General features: G+C 36.2%; 2 protein-coding genes across 6 annotated transcripts; both read right to left on the minus strand.

Moving 5' to 3' along the window:
* Positions 1-82: 82 nt before the first annotated feature.
* LOC137721785 (topless-related protein 3) lies at positions 83-9,070 on the minus strand. 4 transcript variants are annotated; one of them, XM_088692980.1, is made up of 26 exons: positions 8,900-9,070; positions 8,632-8,787; positions 7,344-7,523; positions 7,124-7,237; positions 6,553-6,711; positions 5,803-5,983; positions 5,567-5,696; positions 5,096-5,175; positions 4,853-4,988; positions 4,610-4,719; positions 4,360-4,429; positions 4,200-4,273; positions 4,016-4,111; positions 3,848-3,940; positions 3,438-3,565; positions 3,052-3,286; positions 2,792-2,962; positions 2,615-2,701; positions 2,373-2,525; positions 2,178-2,288; positions 1,899-2,078; positions 1,684-1,812; positions 1,483-1,578; positions 992-1,174; positions 735-910; positions 83-637 (listed from the first exon to the last, which is right to left on the minus strand). In XM_088692980.1, exons 2-26 carry the CDS (start codon positions 8,709-8,711, stop codon positions 418-420), a joined length of 3,372 nt encoding a protein of 1,123 aa, XP_088549106.1. In that variant the 5' UTR covers positions 8,712-8,787; positions 8,900-9,070; the 3' UTR covers positions 83-417. The 4 variants fall into 4 exon arrangements, with proteins under 4 accessions (XP_088549106.1, XP_088549105.1, XP_068316902.2 ...); XM_088692979.1 differs by having other exon boundaries at positions 5,096-5,211; XM_068460801.2 differs by having other exon boundaries at positions 5,096-5,211; positions 8,632-9,066.
* Positions 9,071-10,572: 1,502 nt separating this feature from the next.
* Positions 10,573-14,421, minus strand: LOC137722362 (putative protein phosphatase 2C 34). 2 transcript variants are annotated; one of them, XM_068461348.2, is made up of 6 exons: positions 13,961-14,421; positions 12,183-12,402; positions 11,703-12,011; positions 11,432-11,549; positions 11,117-11,340; positions 10,573-10,936 (listed from the first exon to the last, which is right to left on the minus strand). In XM_068461348.2, the coding sequence occupies exons 2-6, from the start codon at positions 12,321-12,323 to the stop codon at positions 10,709-10,711; spliced, it is 1,020 nt and encodes a 339-aa protein (XP_068317449.1). In that variant the 5' UTR covers positions 12,324-12,402; positions 13,961-14,421; the 3' UTR covers positions 10,573-10,708. The 2 variants fall into 2 exon arrangements, with proteins under 2 accessions (XP_068317449.1, XP_068317448.1); XM_068461347.2 differs by having other exon boundaries at positions 12,183-12,490; positions 13,961-14,354.
* Positions 14,422-16,694: the final 2,273 nt, after the last annotated feature.

A 16,694-nucleotide genomic window follows, 5' to 3' on the forward strand; every position in this document is an offset into this window, starting at 1 on the left:
TTTACTGTCTAATCAGAACCAAATGTAGGGCTTCTTTTGGAAAACAATCAAACACATAAACCCTTTACATGGGTACAAATAACAACAAAACCTTATCCCACCAAATGAGATCAGCTATATGAATCCTAGAACGTCATTACATCCAGTTTTACATCAGGTCTTCTGTTTGCTCAAAATACCTTCTCTTTTCTTAAAGTCTCGTGAAGTCCCTTTGAAGTAACATAACATTATCTTAATTACCAAAATAAGCAAACATGACGTAAAAATTGTCACTTTCGAGCTGACTACTCGACTACAACTAAATGCTACACAAAATGTCCACAATACCTTTGATAAGGGACAAAAGAGCAACTTAACCTAAGTTCTGTAATCTGTACCCGTAAATTACAGCCAAAGACATGTGCCAAGAACTCGAAGCTACTCTCGTCTTTGCTTTTGATCAAGCGCGTGGTTGCTGGTGGTAGACGACGATGTTCTTCCATTAGGTATTCCGTTGTCAACAGGTGGAGACGAACCCCACTTCCCTTCTGATTCGTTGGGTTCAATAACTTTAACAGAACCATCGCCCAACCCAACAGCGAACTGGGTTGGTTCTTGTGGATGTACTGCAACGACCAGCGGGTACATGGCTTGGCTTCTACAATGCAGTACGCCACGCGATTAATTAATAATGACTGAATCAAGAACTAATAATAACAATCTTGAATGTTCGTGGTGAGTTTTTGACAGCTTACCCGTTCAAGACCACTTGTGGTAAGTATGCTGATGGAGCAATACGGCATCTGAGTCTTAGGCTATCGGCATCAAACACCCCAATGTTACCGTCACAAAAGGCGGCATATATTAGTTGGCTGTTGCAGGAGTATGCTGCATGAGATATTGGTGCAGGAAGTGGATCTTGTGGAAGCCACTGAAATGGAAGAATAAAGTCAGAGTAAGCTAATCTGTGATCAGCCCTTGTTTATGTCAAACATTCAAGAGAATTTACTACCTGTCGGATGCGATCCATCTTTGAGGCATCATATATTGCTAGTTGTGTCTCGTGAACCACCAGCAAGTGAATTTGATCGGAATGGAACTGCACTCGAGTCTCACCAACAGTTGCCTTTGCAGAAACCATATGAATTGCAACCGATTTCCGCTTCTCCCATGTATCAATGCTCCACACACACAGCTGCAGGATGTAGTTAAAAGTATACTTTAAATATGGAAAGGGCAAAACCATCAAGCATGGCAAAGGATCGTTCAGCCTTTTATCAAAGTTGGCACATAAGAAACCAATTCATTTAGCAGGTAGATTAAAACGAAACACGTGGGGTCAACATATGCACAAATATCAAGCACTAGAATACTGTACTTTTTACACATGTACGCTTCACTATTTTTCATTTCAAATATGACATTTGTAACAGTTTGCATAACAAAAATTCTCCGTGGTTAAACGAGATAAACAAGACAAAAAAGAGCCAAAATTTCACTTACTTGAGCATCAGCACCGGACGAAACGAGTATATTAAGATTGGTTGAGAAAGCTAAACCAGTTATCCGCTTTTGGTGACTCTTCAATTTTGATTTCACCTAAAATCAACAGAAATCATGTAGGTCTTTAGCAATGCAACATAAGAATTAAAATCTTTGTGGTGAGAAAGAAAATAAGACTATGTAGAAAACAGAAGCAATTACCTCATCAACTCGAACATTGTAAATGTGGATGGTAGAATCTTCCATTCCGATGGCAAGGATGTTATTATCTTGAGGATGGAATGCTAGGAAAGTGGAAGCAGGAGGAGGCGCCATGAATGTTGTCATTACCTACAAAGCAAACAAAATCACGGGGAACCATAAAAAAAGAATCCCAATTTTTAAAAAATTAGCTAGACATGCATGTAAAAATTTACCTTGAATGTCATCATGTTGAATAACGAGACCTTTCCGCCACAAGCTGACATTACATACGAGTCATTCTTTGAGAGCGCTATGCATGGAATTGCTTCTTCAAGGTTGACGCCTGCGACGTCGTTAGCCATAAGAAGACCACTGTTTGGTTGCCAATGCAGCGGAGCAACACTGGCAGTGGCCTTTAAACACACAAACTCAGAAGATTGCATTTACAAGGAAAAAAAAAAAAAAAAAAAAAAGAAAAAAGATGATTGAAACTTTTCTAGGTTAGGTGTTACCTTTCCACTTGGATTTTGTTCATTACGGACCCACTTCCACAGCTTCTGCACACCATGTGACCCAAGTGCCAAAATGCCAGCACCCGAGTTTGTATATAGGAGTCGAACGACCTAAATTGAAATGCATTGGTTTAAGAATCTCATGGCAGATAAACATTTCAATACAATATCAAGAGCGTGAAGTACATAACAAACCTTGCTAGAAGTATCAGTTGTGTCAGGCATGGTAACTAGCCGGCACTGTATAGGATCCTGAATTTCAGTCAACAGCCAGGGTTTAGGTTTATCCACTGCATCCTCTCCGCTTCTCAGTTTGTCGAAACTTCTACTGAGGTGATCAACTCCAAGCTTGAAAGAGAGCCAAAGAAATCAAATCAACGCAATGCCACTTTAGGAAAAAGAAAAAGAAGATATTTACAAAAGATCGACTGACATACAATAATTGGAGTAGACCTAGCAGGAGAGCTCCTTTCCACTTTACAATTGACCGCATTTGCATTTGTAACAGAAGCCGAGCCGGATGCCTGAGACAAATAAAAAGGTTCTCAAAGATGTAAATGAAGAAAAAATTGGTAACAAATTCACAAAAAGCAGATTAAAGAAATTATTGAAACCTTGATAGCAGTGGATTCAATGGGAGGCCTTAATCCCTCAAACAATGTGGTGGACTCGATAGCTTTCAAAGTTTTAACTCCAGCAGCATTTACAAGTATTTTGAATCCGTTGTCTGCAGTTGTGACAGCAAGAAGATTTCCTTCCTTGTTGAATCTCAAGCGAGGGAGGCTCTGAAACATATAATATGATAACATCATGCTCTAGTTCAACAGCCAGGGGAGTTTTCACGATAAACGAGAAGTTATAACAATATACTCACCGGAAGTCCACCCTCAGCATCTATGGTAGTCATAACATTGTTATTGTCCATATCCCAAAACTTTATCTGGCTATCTTCACCGACAGCCAAAAAATGATTTTGTGTTGTGTCGAACTGCACAACACCTGCTGATTTCTTCCTGAGTCCAGAATATGTTCTCTTTATTGCTCCTTCACTTTCATTCCATTCAACTAGATACGAGTCTCCCTCTTTACTTGTTCCACAAGAGAACAATCTGAAGGATAATTGGAAATGATGGAACTCGCATAAGTTTTGATAAGACATTTCAACTATGATGTAAAAACTCTTACATTCAAATAACATGGAGTAAATTGTTTTACTAAATATTCAGTTTGTAAAGGTCCATCTTTAAAAATTTTACATACCGACTTCCATCTGCACTGTAAAGCATTGTGGTACACGACTGGCTAGGAGCATCATAGTCAACTCTTGAACCCAAGTTGTCGTACAGCCAGGCCTTTATTTTCCCATCAGTAGCAGTTGAAAATATGAACTGAAAATTCAACGAACACCAATTACTGCAAATGGTAATGAACAGAAGACAACGAGGTTGCAGGGTAGTTGACCACACGTTCAAAAGAAGTTTCAAACAAATCGCCTCAACCGATAAATCTAAGTAATTAGTTGTTTCAGATAAGCAAAAGGCCAAATAAAACTTCAGTAAATCAGAACAATCATTTGAATTTAAGCGAACTTGCTCGAAAGATTTGCTTCCCAAAAAACTAGCAAGAAATTGATTAAGCGCACAAAAGCATTCCATGTTTCGCAAACATACCTGAATGTTCTCCTTGTAATGAGGACAGATCGAATAGACAGGAGCATCATGACCTTCAAAGTTATATAGCTTTCGTCCGGTTAATTCCCATACCTGTTTCACTTCATTTAGATAAAGTGGAAACTTTGCATACAAAAACAAATATCATGATGAGAACTCTAATTCTACCTTTATTATCTTATCATCTCCACAGGTCACAACACACAGTTGTTTATTTGGATGAGCAAATGCTAAGTCGTTCACAGCACCGTTATGGGCATCAACCTGCGAAAAATAAGGGATGCAATTTGAACAGCTGTCACAAGTTTAGCCTTCTTGATCAATTTGAAAAATTATCGTCATATGACCTCACCTCCAAATGTTGGCGTAGATCATTAGGTCCAGTATAAACGTACAAGTGAATCAAATGTTTGGTAAATGCAACCCCTACAGCAGATAAAAATAAAAAATAAAAAAATAAGATACACAAACAAAAATTCAAGAAATATTTGCAAACTTCGAATTGTACATACCCACAAAACTCCCATCTTGACTCCACGTCACACGGCTGACAGATCCTGGTGTGTCCTTGCCAACAGTGGCCTGCATAAAAACTAAATTGTTACTATAGCCGCATTTCAAATCCCCAAACACTATACAAACGTATAGGCAAAACCCAAAACTGCTTCCGTAAAATTGCTTTATTTAACACCAGACCATATAAACTTCATAGCAAGCAAAATTTTAACATGAAAAAAAAAATGAACAGAACATAAACATGACCTGAAATTGCAGTGAACATTTTGTTATATCCCATATCTTGAACGGCTTTGAAACCAACCTCTCCCGCGACATAAGTTCCCAAAGCGTAATGTCGCCATTATTAGAACCAACTGCCAGACATGCAGTACAGAAGACTTAGAAGAGAATGTGGACAGCCCAGAGGCGAGGCAACATATTAAATAGGAGCTTATTTATAATACTACTCAAAGTTTAAAAGCCAAACAAGATGAGAAAAAGTCAAACCTAGCAACAACGTATGGAGAGCCGGGTGAAAATCCATGCTTGTGACAGTAGATCCTTGATGCAAGTTAAAAGCCACTGTTCTGGGTAGATCATCCAGTGACCAAGAAGTTTGTTGTCTAGACGTTGGATATGCAACCTATATGTAAATCAGTGACAAGATTACTGCACACAGAAGGGAAAAAAAAAAAAAGGAACACCAGATATTCCAAAATTAGATATGAAACAGAATATTGCCTAGATTACCTCCTCAATAGATTGAACAGGTCGTAGTCGTTTCATAAGTTCATGATCAGCACTCTGATGATCAACCATACTTGGAGCAGCTGGAGGTGTTCTTGGACGTTTCAAGATTGCAATGCCTTAAATTCAAAAATAGAATGTTCCGACATAGATATGCTAGGAAATAAGTAAATTTGCAGAATGGAAACCATACTCAAAAAGATGAATTCCTTTGATCATGAAATCAATTGAATATTACTATAACCCGTACTGTAACATTAGACCTAGAATTGCTAAGAGTTTCCAATTTGGCTAGCCACGTAAAACTTGAAAGTTGTCGAAAGTTCATTCCACAATATGTGCACCACAGAACTCGAATAACATTGCAGGGAACATCAACATCACACATATATCCTTTTTCCTTATAGTTCTTTTCTTTCCCAACTGGAAACAAAAGAGATATTATATTAAAAAAAATCCAAGTGAAGTACTTACCTTGGTTCTGTGGAATGGGCATGGATGATGCATTAACAACGGCTGCTTGCACAGATGAAGAGACTGAGGAATTGGCCATCCAACCTGCTAAAGCATTAGAATTCACAGCGGCTGCACCGACCGAAAAGGGCTATACAAAGAAGACAGTTATTAGTCCGCACTTTTATATCCCTAAATTATAATCAAGGTGGCAAAGAAAAAAAATATCAATGCTTATAAAATGTAAAATATCATACAGCATGAGGTCCGAGTGAAGGATAAGCAGTGGGTTTTGCAACTGCGGCAACTGGAGGAGTAACAGGTGTAGGAGTAGAAGTATGAGGGCCATTTGGAGCTGTACATGTATGATCAGTAAATAAAGTCTTGATGTCCGGATTTACTCTTGGATTTTTGCATAACTGGTGCTGCCAGTTCAAACTACATGAAAGTATCAGATATCAGACAAATATCAGCTTAGCACAATAACCCGAATAATAATGACAACTTTACAATACGAAAGTTTTAAAAGAACTTCATTAGCCCTCCAAACCCTTACCAGGGTCCCAGACTGCTATACAACCCAAAAGAAGCACAAAAGGCCTCTACTAGCGTATGATTTTCTTTCCCTTTGGAAAGAAGAAAGAAAACATGAAAAAACACAAATGTTATTGATTGCCGGTTGGGCACAATTTCAAAATAAAACCAGCTTCAGTCATTCAATCGTCGTTCATAAAGGTGACACAAGTGCTAGAAGCAACCTGTGCTTGAACGAAATGAATCAATTAGAAAATAATCGATAAATAAGACTTTATTTGAAACGTTCAAACCAAAGAAAAAAACACTGAAACGCTGAAGCACAAGCCAAGGAAGTCAAAGCTTAGCTAATTTACGGAGATAGGGGAGGGGCAGAAATCTCTATTTCAAAATGTATAAAAATGTTTAAAACACCTATGAGAGGAAAGACAAGGGGGAACCCAGGTTTTTTCATCCAAGAATATCACTCTGACCTTTGATTGATTAGAGTCCGCAGTCTTGATGCCTTCAGAGCGGGAAACACAAGCTTATCACGAAAGAGGGGATTTGCTTCTATAAGTTTCTTAAGCTCTATCAACATAATGCTGCGAGCCGTTTTGGTGTCCCCATACTTGGAAAGCTGTTCATTTTCCCTGGTAGTTATTTCCAAAGAAAGAGGTTAGTTACATACATGTACCGTAAATTAGGAGTTCTAGAGTATCATAGAAAAACAAGCAATCCATATAGCCGTACATTTTCTCTTTCCTTTTTTTTTCTGCTAAATTTACGACATATGGCTGAGGAATTTGAACTTAGATCATTATAGAACAGGTCCAACAACCAATTGGCTACACTCTGGCCACCCTAATTCTAGATCTCAATTGTCAAGAATACGCATTGCATCTCCTTTAAAGTAAAATTTCAACTACAAGATGGCCCACTCAGTTGATGACAATACATCAAAGACGTAAAAGAACTCACTCCTCGATAAATTCTTGTCTTATATGCTAATTTGGCTTTGTCGTAATAAAAACCGACATTAAACAAATATATGCAAGAAACTACCTGAAATTTCCAAGAGTTAGAAGCTGTGTGATTTCTTTGAAAAGTTCTTCATTAAATGTGGAGAACACTCTCAAATCATTAACTAAGATTTCAACAGCCTTCGGCTTTTCTTGCCTACACAAACAGAAAAACAAAACATAAGATTACTCTTCCCCTTCCGGAAAATGATATTTCCAAAAAGCAAAGAAATACTAACAACAATAGTAGACTTAAGGATTACCGATCAAGTGCTTCCAGATATTTCTGCTTCCTTATTTCGAAAAATATCTTCATAGAGTATCTGTTGTCATCAACTTTTGTAAATCCTGATAAGTACTTCTCCACTTCGTCCCATTCTCCAGCCTGAATTTTCTCTTCAAAGTACTTCATGTTGAAAAAGAATCCTGATTCTTTCTCAAGCCTACAACGTAAAGGTGTCAGCTTTTATTTTTTTATGAAATTTACAAACAACAAAATAGAACAATTTGGGGAGCAAAAAAGAAAATAAATGTTGAAACGATATCTTTAGCTAAAAATCAATTACACACATGGAAATCATTTGAAATTTTTGTCAAACAAGTGACTTCTGAATCTTGCCTTAGTTTTCTACTATCCTATTGTTTGTTTACGTTAGATCTCGTTATCATTATTTACCAAACTAAATCCCAATTAAAACAAGACGCTTGCTTGACCAAGCTTAATAAACCAACTTAGATGAATTTCTCTATCATTATTGTTTGTTGTATATTCCTATCTTCATCTTCCATCTCTTCTTTACTTTCTCAATTTCTCTCACACTACAACCTCATTTATTAGTCAATGAATTCAGATTTCAAATAGAGACAGAGGCCACGTTATTGACTCTAATTTTCACTAATCAACTAAGCTTAAATGCTACTATTTTGCTCAAACTAAGCAAAATGTACCTCTCTCTCTCCCCCGGGAAATGCTAAGGAGACTCTCAATGTCCTGTCTGCCACCTCATGTTTTTGGCACAATGTTTTATAGTGTTGGCACGGAAATTATCATTAAACTGAGAGGTGGCAGAGAGTCCGTGTAGAGTCTCCTTAGCATTTCTCCTCTCCCCCTCCCCCCACCCAACCCAATTTTCCGCGCAAGTCGCCACCAAAACAACGCAATTTAAAACCGACCACAAGGGACTTTACACATGTATATCCTTCCATCTCTCAAAATTCACACCAATAACGCGTGTAAAAACCTCAATTAAGCCAAAAACCGGCATTAATTGTCCATTTTTCACAACAAAACCGGCATAATCAAGGCCAAGCCAGCAAACACGACTCACTTTCGTAAAAAAATTCAAGATTAAAAACAACAAAATCGAATACGAAAAGACATAAACTCCATCAATCAAAACCACACAATCAGCACGTAAATCCAAAACCAAAACCGGCCTCAAAAGTAACGGGTTTCCGTACATGCATGTATTAAACCGTACACACACGTGCACACGTGTACAAATATTATATATGCAAGTACAAGAGGATTTGGGAAAGCTTTCAGCTCACCTGTGTACGGACTCCTTGAACTTCTCCTCTTCCAGAAATTGGAGTATCAGAAACACCAATTCTCTGCTCAAAGACGACATTTTTCGATCCTCAAACCCTCAGCCCCCAGAAATCCCTCTCTTCTTCCCGAACAAAAACCAGACCTCTCAACTTTCACTACACAAACAGACACAGATTAACGTCAAAATTAACACGCTCGAGCTCCGAATCCGAGCTCAGAGAAACCTCCAAATCCCAGAAACCATCGATATTTCTGAGGATGTTGTACCTCGCGCTTCGAGGACTTCTAGGGTTTTGAAGACCGCACAGATAGAGAGAGAGATGGGGGGAGAAAGAGAACGCGATGGATTTATAGAAGTCTCGCTGCGTTCGATGCAGGAGTCTTTCCCTTTCTACTGACCTATCACTGATAAGCCTAACTACTTATCGATAAGCAGTCGCACTTATTTACGTACGTTTTTGAACTTATCGTGCGTGTGGGAAGGAGATGTCGCGGATTCGAAATCAAAATACAAAACCAAGTTGAATGTTCGGTACTCACGTCCATTCGAGCACCGTGCCTTTACTTTTCGTACTTTCGCTTTCGAGGGTGGGGGCATTAATTAGGGGAGTTTAATGAATGGAAGCGACTGTCTTTCTGTCACCGATATATCGGGAGATAATCGTGAGACGATATGAGCGAGGCTTTTGGATAAGAAGGCTGATTCTCTGTTCTCTTACTTTCTGCCATCTTCTGTTTTATGTAATCACAGTTAAGTCATATCAATATTTTTTATTATTTTTTATAGAGATAATAAAACAAAAATGAATAGTAATATAAAATGTTGACATGATTTAACTGTGATCACATAAACAGAAAAGCACAAAAGGCACAAGAAGTAAGAGAGCAAAGAATCCACCTCCTTTGGATAAGGTTTGTTTGTTGGGACTCAGCAGGCATGAATGGACGAGGTTGCTTACCTCACGCGAGTTTTTATCGAACTCGTGGCTCGCCTCGATATCTTACAATTGCTGTCGTAAATTGTTATTGTCTGTGGTCCTGTCGGCGCGACTCAAATGGGTTGGGCTTATGTTGCTAGCCCAATAGCACGATAGCGTAGTTTCGTCCTTTGTAGGGGTTGTAGTTTTCAAGTCTTGTCCTTGAAGCTTTTAGAAAATTCGTCGAAATAGTTGTCTCGAGGCCTTTGTGGGAGCAGAGACTACCTACTAAACAGCAAACAATGCGACATTTGATAGTCGTTTTTTATAACGAAAAACTAATAAAAATTGTTTGAAAATTTTGAGTTTTAATCAAAATGACAAAAATATGTTATGAGTGAATAATATCAAGAGTGTCTTTTTGGAGGAAAAATATCATTTTTCATTAAAATAAACAGTACGGAAATATTTCGTTAAAACTCTTTTTTTTATAAATAACATCTTTTTGCGATAAAAAAATTATGGATGGGGTTGCAGCGCAATAAAAAGTGATTATGAAAAATACCTGTCAAAACAGTTGTCTCGAGTTAACATCTTTGGGACACTGCCCACTCGCTAGCAAACGATACGGCCTTTGATCGTCGTTTTTCTAAAAATAACAACGTTTATTCGCCATAAAAAAAGTGATTATGTATAATATTTGTACCGACGTAATGACGAACCTTACAATACGAAATCAACAAGAGATGCAAAGTTGATTAAGTTGGTAAGGATCATTCTCTTCGCTAAATCAAGATTTACGTTTGAGTCTGATTAACTCCCTCTTGGTGGTCGATAAACCAAAAAAATGTCTAAGGTCCCCTATGTAAGTTCTTAAAGAAACTTATGGTATGCCTTGATCCTGAAATAAGTAGTCTACCCTGGTCTTGAGATGTGTAGCCTCCCCTTCCCCTAAACTTTTTGTTTAAAGAACAAGTGTTTCATATGCTTGTATCTTACAAAATTTAGGAATTTAGGACTAAGTTGATGGAAACACCGATGACTGTTGGATTGAAACTTGAACCAAGATCTTTTGGTTGCGGAATTTCCTAAATAAAAGACCAATAAAAATTCAAAGGTACAAGATGAACAAGGAGAAGGAGCAAAGATTCTGCGTTTTTTATTTTGGGGTGGCAACACTAATAGGGTGCACTTGCTGGGATTCAGAGAGAGGGGAAGTAGAGTGAAAGAAGAGGCAAATGGCAGAAATGTCGTCCATCGCTATTCCCCTCCTCTTCCGCTTCCATGCTTGCGCAGCGCACTCCACCAGACGCCTTGCAGCCTTCGCCCTGTCTGCCGTGGAACCTACAATCTGCACGGCTTCTTGATTCGAAACAACATCCCAAACCTACAAGCAAAAATATCAAAAATGTCTTTAGAGTCCGCGAGAAATGGCTCTCTAGAAAATACTTATGTTCATAAGCGCTTTTCCTAGAAACACGTCAAAACTTCATTAAACGTTCAAGTGCTTCATGCAGAAAGTGCTTTTACGACATCAAATTACTTTTGAAAACAATGCAGTACATACCCCATCAGTTGCCAACACAACAAACTGATCTTTCCTTGTTATATTTCTATGTGACACTTCAGGCACAGAAATGAGACCAAAGTCCTTCAAACAGTAATCTCCAAAGGCTCTGGACATGGCTAGACCGGGTGTTTCCCCGTCCGGCTGCCATACCCTTTGCACTCCAGGCTCATCATCTAAACAAAAAACCTGCCCATTGCTTTGAATTATTCGCTCCGCCTCCTCTGCAAACAAAACCATTAAAAACATGTAAATATGTGTAACCATATGTTATCTTCTTCAGTTTTATGTGTTGGGAGAGGCATAGAGACTGACGAGGTAAACTAGGCTTGAAATCGACAGTAAGCTGAACCGGCATTAAGCTTCCATCGTCTAAAGTTGTAGCCAAAACAGCACGAGAGTCGCCAACATTGGCTATGAAAATAAGCTCACCCTAAACAAACAAAATTCGGAGATACTTTCGTGTCAATGCCGATGAAAACTGCATAAGGTCATTAGTTTATACTTGATTTTTTTGGTAAACATCCAGCTACAATTGCAAGCCTAACAACAATTTAAACTAGTTCAAGTGAAAATGAATCAATACCTGTCTGACAATACTCAGGGCAGTTGTTCCACTGTAAAAGGAATCGATCCTACGATGCTGTTCGAGCTCGTGATCAATGGCAGCACAAGTTTTGATATAGGAATCCTTCCATATGTTAAACCGGTGATGCTTTTTATCCGACTCCAAGTCCGAATCCGGGCCAATAGAAGTTTGACCTAGTGTCTCTTGCCAACTGCACAACAAAGAGGGTGGCATTGTTTCTCTTATCTGTTTCGCCACGAAATGTCCCCATGGACCGTGCCCGTCAAAAATCCCACAAAATATCATGTCTTCTTGGCACCCAAATTCCTAAAACCAAAACAAATGTCAATATTTCGGAGACGGACTGTGGAACTCCTTGCTTATATATCGTATTCTATTTTATCAAGTTTTCGTCACGCGATGCGTATAAGTTTGTTTTGTATTTAATTTCCAATGAGTACTAATTTAAGGTAACAAAAATGCACAACATTTGCTTACCTCCCACACAATGCAGCAATCCTGGTTGACTCCTTTCTCGCCTCTCTTCGAAAAAACAGAAGCAAAGTTATTTGAACCATCGACATTGACAATCCCCGAAGAGCGTAGGATCATGTCATTCTTCTTCGCCTCCTTCGCCATCGCTTCTGCAGCTCCTCTTGCACCTGAATCCCCACCATTGTTCTTCCCTTTCTTGATCAATAGGGATCGCGCCAATCCGCTGAACATGGAGGATAAGTGCCCCATTAGCTATGTCTTTACTTAGCTATTCCAATTCCGGATTTTCCAGGTTGTAGATTCAACAAAATCTGAACAATATTGAACATTTATAAACAATTAAACATCATTTTAGGCAAGAAAATGCTTGACCTATTTGTTTTTTTTGAACTTTTTTAACATTCTTCTTAGAAAAATACAGAAGATTTAAGCAAGTTGAATTGAACAACTTGACCTGAGTGAGAGTACTGTCACTGACAAAAAGGCATTCTCTGACTCAGGCAATTCTTTCATTAAAAGAGCAAAAGTTCATAACATACGTGTATGGTAATTACAAGAAGGGAGACTTTGAATGAGGTCTTAGATATGAATATTTTTTTACTGAAATTTTGTTGGTTTTCAATTTTTTATCAAAGTTCTTAAAATGAATGTGACAATTTATTTCTATGTATGTTACTATATTTTTTACATTAAAATTTGAAATTTATAGTTTATATTAATGAGATTTTAAATAAAAATCATAATTTGTGGGATTAAAAATATTAAAATATAAATATACTATTGTGTGTGTGTAAACATGGGTACATTCATCAAAATTAACCAAAAAATTATTGTACCAAAACATGGGTACATTCTTCAAAATCACAACCAAAAAAAAAAAAAAAAAAAAAAAAAAGAGAAGCTTAAAAGTAAATTTCCTCAATTAAACTCGATATAGATACATTATCAAAGAAAAAAGAATGTACCAATATAAGTTTTAAAATGGATTAGAAAAAAAATTGAATAGATTTTATTTAAAGAAAAAGGGTACATTATACATATAACAAATTAGTATATTTAAGAATGAGTACATTTTAAGATTAAAATTTTGAAAAAAATTACATGAATGGGTACATATAAGATTAAAAAATTGAAAACAGTTTTTAAAAAAACTAATGGGTGCAAACTTATTCTAATTTATTTATTTATTTTGGAAATGTTTTGAATTGAAAATTAGTTAGGAGTTTAATAAAGGTGTGAGCATTAAAATTCTAAATCAATTATTAATTTTTATTTTAAAAAATTACATAACTGACATGTAAATTCATTATTACAACATTAATGTTAAGTACTTAGATCAAAATTTGAAATCTAATAAAGTTTCAGTCAGTGAAAATTAGTTAGGAGTTTAACTAGGGACGGATACTAATTTTTCCTTAGATCTATACTAAATGGGGAAATAAACAAGTAAATTATTCTCCTTTCCTTCACTTTCTTCGCTTCCATAAACTAAATGCTCTGCCGTTTGAACCCCCTAACCCTTGCCTACAAAAGTTACTGCAACCTAAAGAAACCCAGATGAGACTTGATTAAGAGAGGATTAAAATAAAAAAGTTGGGTTTTGAACTTTCACAGTTACCAAACAAAACCCAGAAAGGAACATTCATAAAGGAAGCCAAAAACAATTCAATTTGAGCTTCTAAGCTACCCCAAAAACAAAACTTTTCATTTTCTCAGCAACCAAACAAAAGGCTCCAGTAAGGGAAGAAAAAAACAACCGAAGTAGACAAAGAGATCAAAACCTTGATATCAACTCCAGCAAAATTTGACCAGAAAATTTCAGAAGCTAGAAAGCTGGAAACTTGACGAAGTTGCTGGAAAGCTGGTAATCCGACCGGATCCCGGCGTAATCCCTACGAACCCAGCTGAAAACTTGAGGAACTGAAATTGGAGACCGATGAGAATCCATAACACCCAGTCTCTCTCTCTTCCTCTTAGTTTTGTCTTCGTGTTTTTGTTTGGCAATGGTGGAAGTGAAGTGATATATATTTATCTGAGGAGGAGGAGAAGATAACAAAGCTTGCTGTGCATACAAACAACACACTATTTCTCAACGCAAACTCTACGAGACTACGTCATGAAACCAAAAGGGTTTTTGCTTTTTCAACTTACAAAGCTATTTTATTTTATTTTTCCTTCCACTTATATAGGCAACTTATGTTTAAGTTTCAGAGAGGACCGGCTTCCCTGCGCTCTCAGTTTCATACACTCTCATCCCCTCTTATCTCATCCCCTCTTATTTTATACGATGACGGTTAAGTTACGTTAACGTTTGATATTGATTTTTTTTATAAAAATAATAAAATAAAAAATAATAATGATATAAAATGTTGACAAATAAAAAATGATGAGAGTGTATGAGAAATGAAGGGGCAGAGAAGCCAGGTCATTCATAGAGACGGTCACAGTGCATCCATTTGATATAAGATACGATTTGTTTCGTGAGATGGTCGATGAGGTATTTTTTTATTTTTTCAACAACTTGTGTTGCAAATACAGAGAAATTATATGCTGTGTAAAAAATGCTTGAATGATCTTCATAGATATTTGGCCTTCTGTATATTACGTTGTACACATGTGATGTGCATGTAGACGGTCAACAATTTGTGGCTAAAATAGTGCTGAATTTTCTAGATATTTGTGGAAGGCCTAACAGTTCAATATTTTTTAGCAGCCAAAACAAAACCAAGAAGAACGAGAAAGATGTTTTATTTTCCAGTTAGGAAATTAGTACACCGAGTTAGGTTCTGTGTGTTGACTCATTTGCTTACCGTTTCTGAGTTGCTTCCCTCTTTCTGCGGATGAAAATATTTTGGGTGTGACGGTTATACTAGAATATGGTAGTATTAATTTACATTATGTGCCATAATTTGATGGTTGACTTAGTTAATACACCCCATGCGCCTTGGAGAGTGTATGCTTACTTGCACTCAAGTTTGAATTATTTTTTCGCATCATTCATATTAGATTAAAGTATCGTTCGAATAAAAATAATGTGACTAATAAATAAATGCACATGTTATATTTTAAGTCAATTTGTAATGTCACGTAGAACTATGGCGGGTCACAAAAAAATCACCTTATATATTGATACAATTTGAAAATTGTTATTAACCCTTTAAAAATTTAATTGTGCACTGTAAATTTTTAATATTTAGAAAGAAAAATAATCTCATAAGAAGAGGTCAAATTAGATTTTCAGAATGTAAATAGTAATTCCCTTGTCTTTTTATATACAAATGATATTCAGAATAAAAATTTGAAACAAAACCTCATATGCAAATAATTACGAGCTCCTTGCATGTTAATTAAATATAATATAAAAACGACAATTATGTCTCATTCATAAACTATTATATGCTTGCTTTATATATAATATTATGTCTGGTACATGAAATAATTGAGAAGAAATGATAAGGGGACTATCTCAAAAGTAAAACGTTATATGAACTCTTTATTACCTCATGTTTATAGCACAATATTTTATAATGTTGATCTAAAAAAACGACATTAAATTGTGAGGTAACAGAAATTCAACTTTATGAAGAATTACTCTTTTGAGATAATCCCCCAACATTCCTCCTAATTAATAATTGTTTGTTGTATAAATAAAAATTAGATTTAAAATAAATTAATGGACTGTCCCAAACATGCCTGCCATTAAATAACCACACAAAAATTAAAACCAACGGTCGATGCTAATTTTATAGCATGTAATTTGTTGATCATCCCTATCAATCAAGAGTGGTCTACCGTATATATGACTGTCTCTTTGCCAGTTGCAGCCATGGACGAGTGCAATGTATTAAAATAAAAGTTTAGTAAACCATCATAATCATTTGGTTATTTATTAATTCTACAAAAATTAACATAGTTAGGTGTGCATCGAAAATAATAATTGTATTAGCTCAAGATATAAGAAATTAACTAATTAAGCTGATGAACACGTAATGTCCATTTTTAAGTTTATGTTTTGTAAGTTTAAAAGTGTTCAGTAAAATTATTCCACCGTGAGATCGTCAACTAAATTTTTTTAATTCCTTGAAAATCATTGACAATCACATAAATTAGAATTCTTAAATAATTCAGAGGCTGAATGTTACCTAAAATAAAGGAACTGATTGTTAAGTTTGCTATGATCATTTAGGGAGAATTGTATTGAGATTTATATGGCCGAGTTTTTTTTTTTTTTTTTCCATGTGGTATACTTTTGTAGATTTCGTAGGTTTTTATTGATTATTAGAAACTTTATGAAATTGACAAACTTTTTAATGTAGATGTATACAATTTTTTTTATAGAGTTAATGATAGAATTTGTAGAATTCAAAAGGAATTTAACAGACTTTTGAAATAACTATATATATATATATATATATATTTTTTTTTTTTTGTTATTGAGAAAACAATTAGGAGTAAAAAAGGCTACCCTTATGTAATGTGGTGTTGTGGTGATAAAGAACTGGGGGTTTAGGTGGT

This window comes from Pyrus communis, chromosome 4 (assembly GCF_041283825.1).
Source record: "Pyrus communis isolate YQ-2024b chromosome 4, ASM4128382v1, whole genome shotgun sequence".
Classification (NCBI taxonomy): Eukaryota; Viridiplantae; Streptophyta; class Magnoliopsida; order Rosales; family Rosaceae; genus Pyrus; species Pyrus communis.

Excerpts from the sequence above, each read along its gene's own strand:
- LOC137721785 (XM_088692979.1), bottom strand. The coding sequence starts at position 8,711 with ATGTCGTCTTTGAGCAGAGAATTGGTGTTTCTGATACTCCAATTTCTG. Across the intron at positions 5,697-5,802 it reads CTTCACTCGGACCTCATGCT|CCCTTTTCGGTCGGTGCAGC; the intron begins GTATGATATTTT and ends TTCTTTGTATAG. Across the intron at positions 1,813-1,898 it reads TCAACATGATGACATTCAAG|GTAATGACAACATTCATGGC; the intron begins GTAAATTTTTAC and ends TTTGCTTTGTAG.
- LOC137722362 (XM_068461347.2), bottom strand. The coding sequence starts at position 12,428 with ATGGGGCACTTATCCTCCATGTTCAGCGGATTGGCGCGATCCCTATTG. Across the intron at positions 12,012-12,182 it reads ATTGCTGCATTGTGTGGGAG|GAATTTGGGTGCCAAGAAGA; the intron begins GTAAGCAAATGT and ends TTTTGGTTTTAG. Across the intron at positions 11,341-11,431 it reads TTTCAAGCCTAGTTTACCTC|AGGAGGCGGAGCGAATAATT; the intron begins GTCAGTCTCTAT and ends TTTTGTTTGCAG.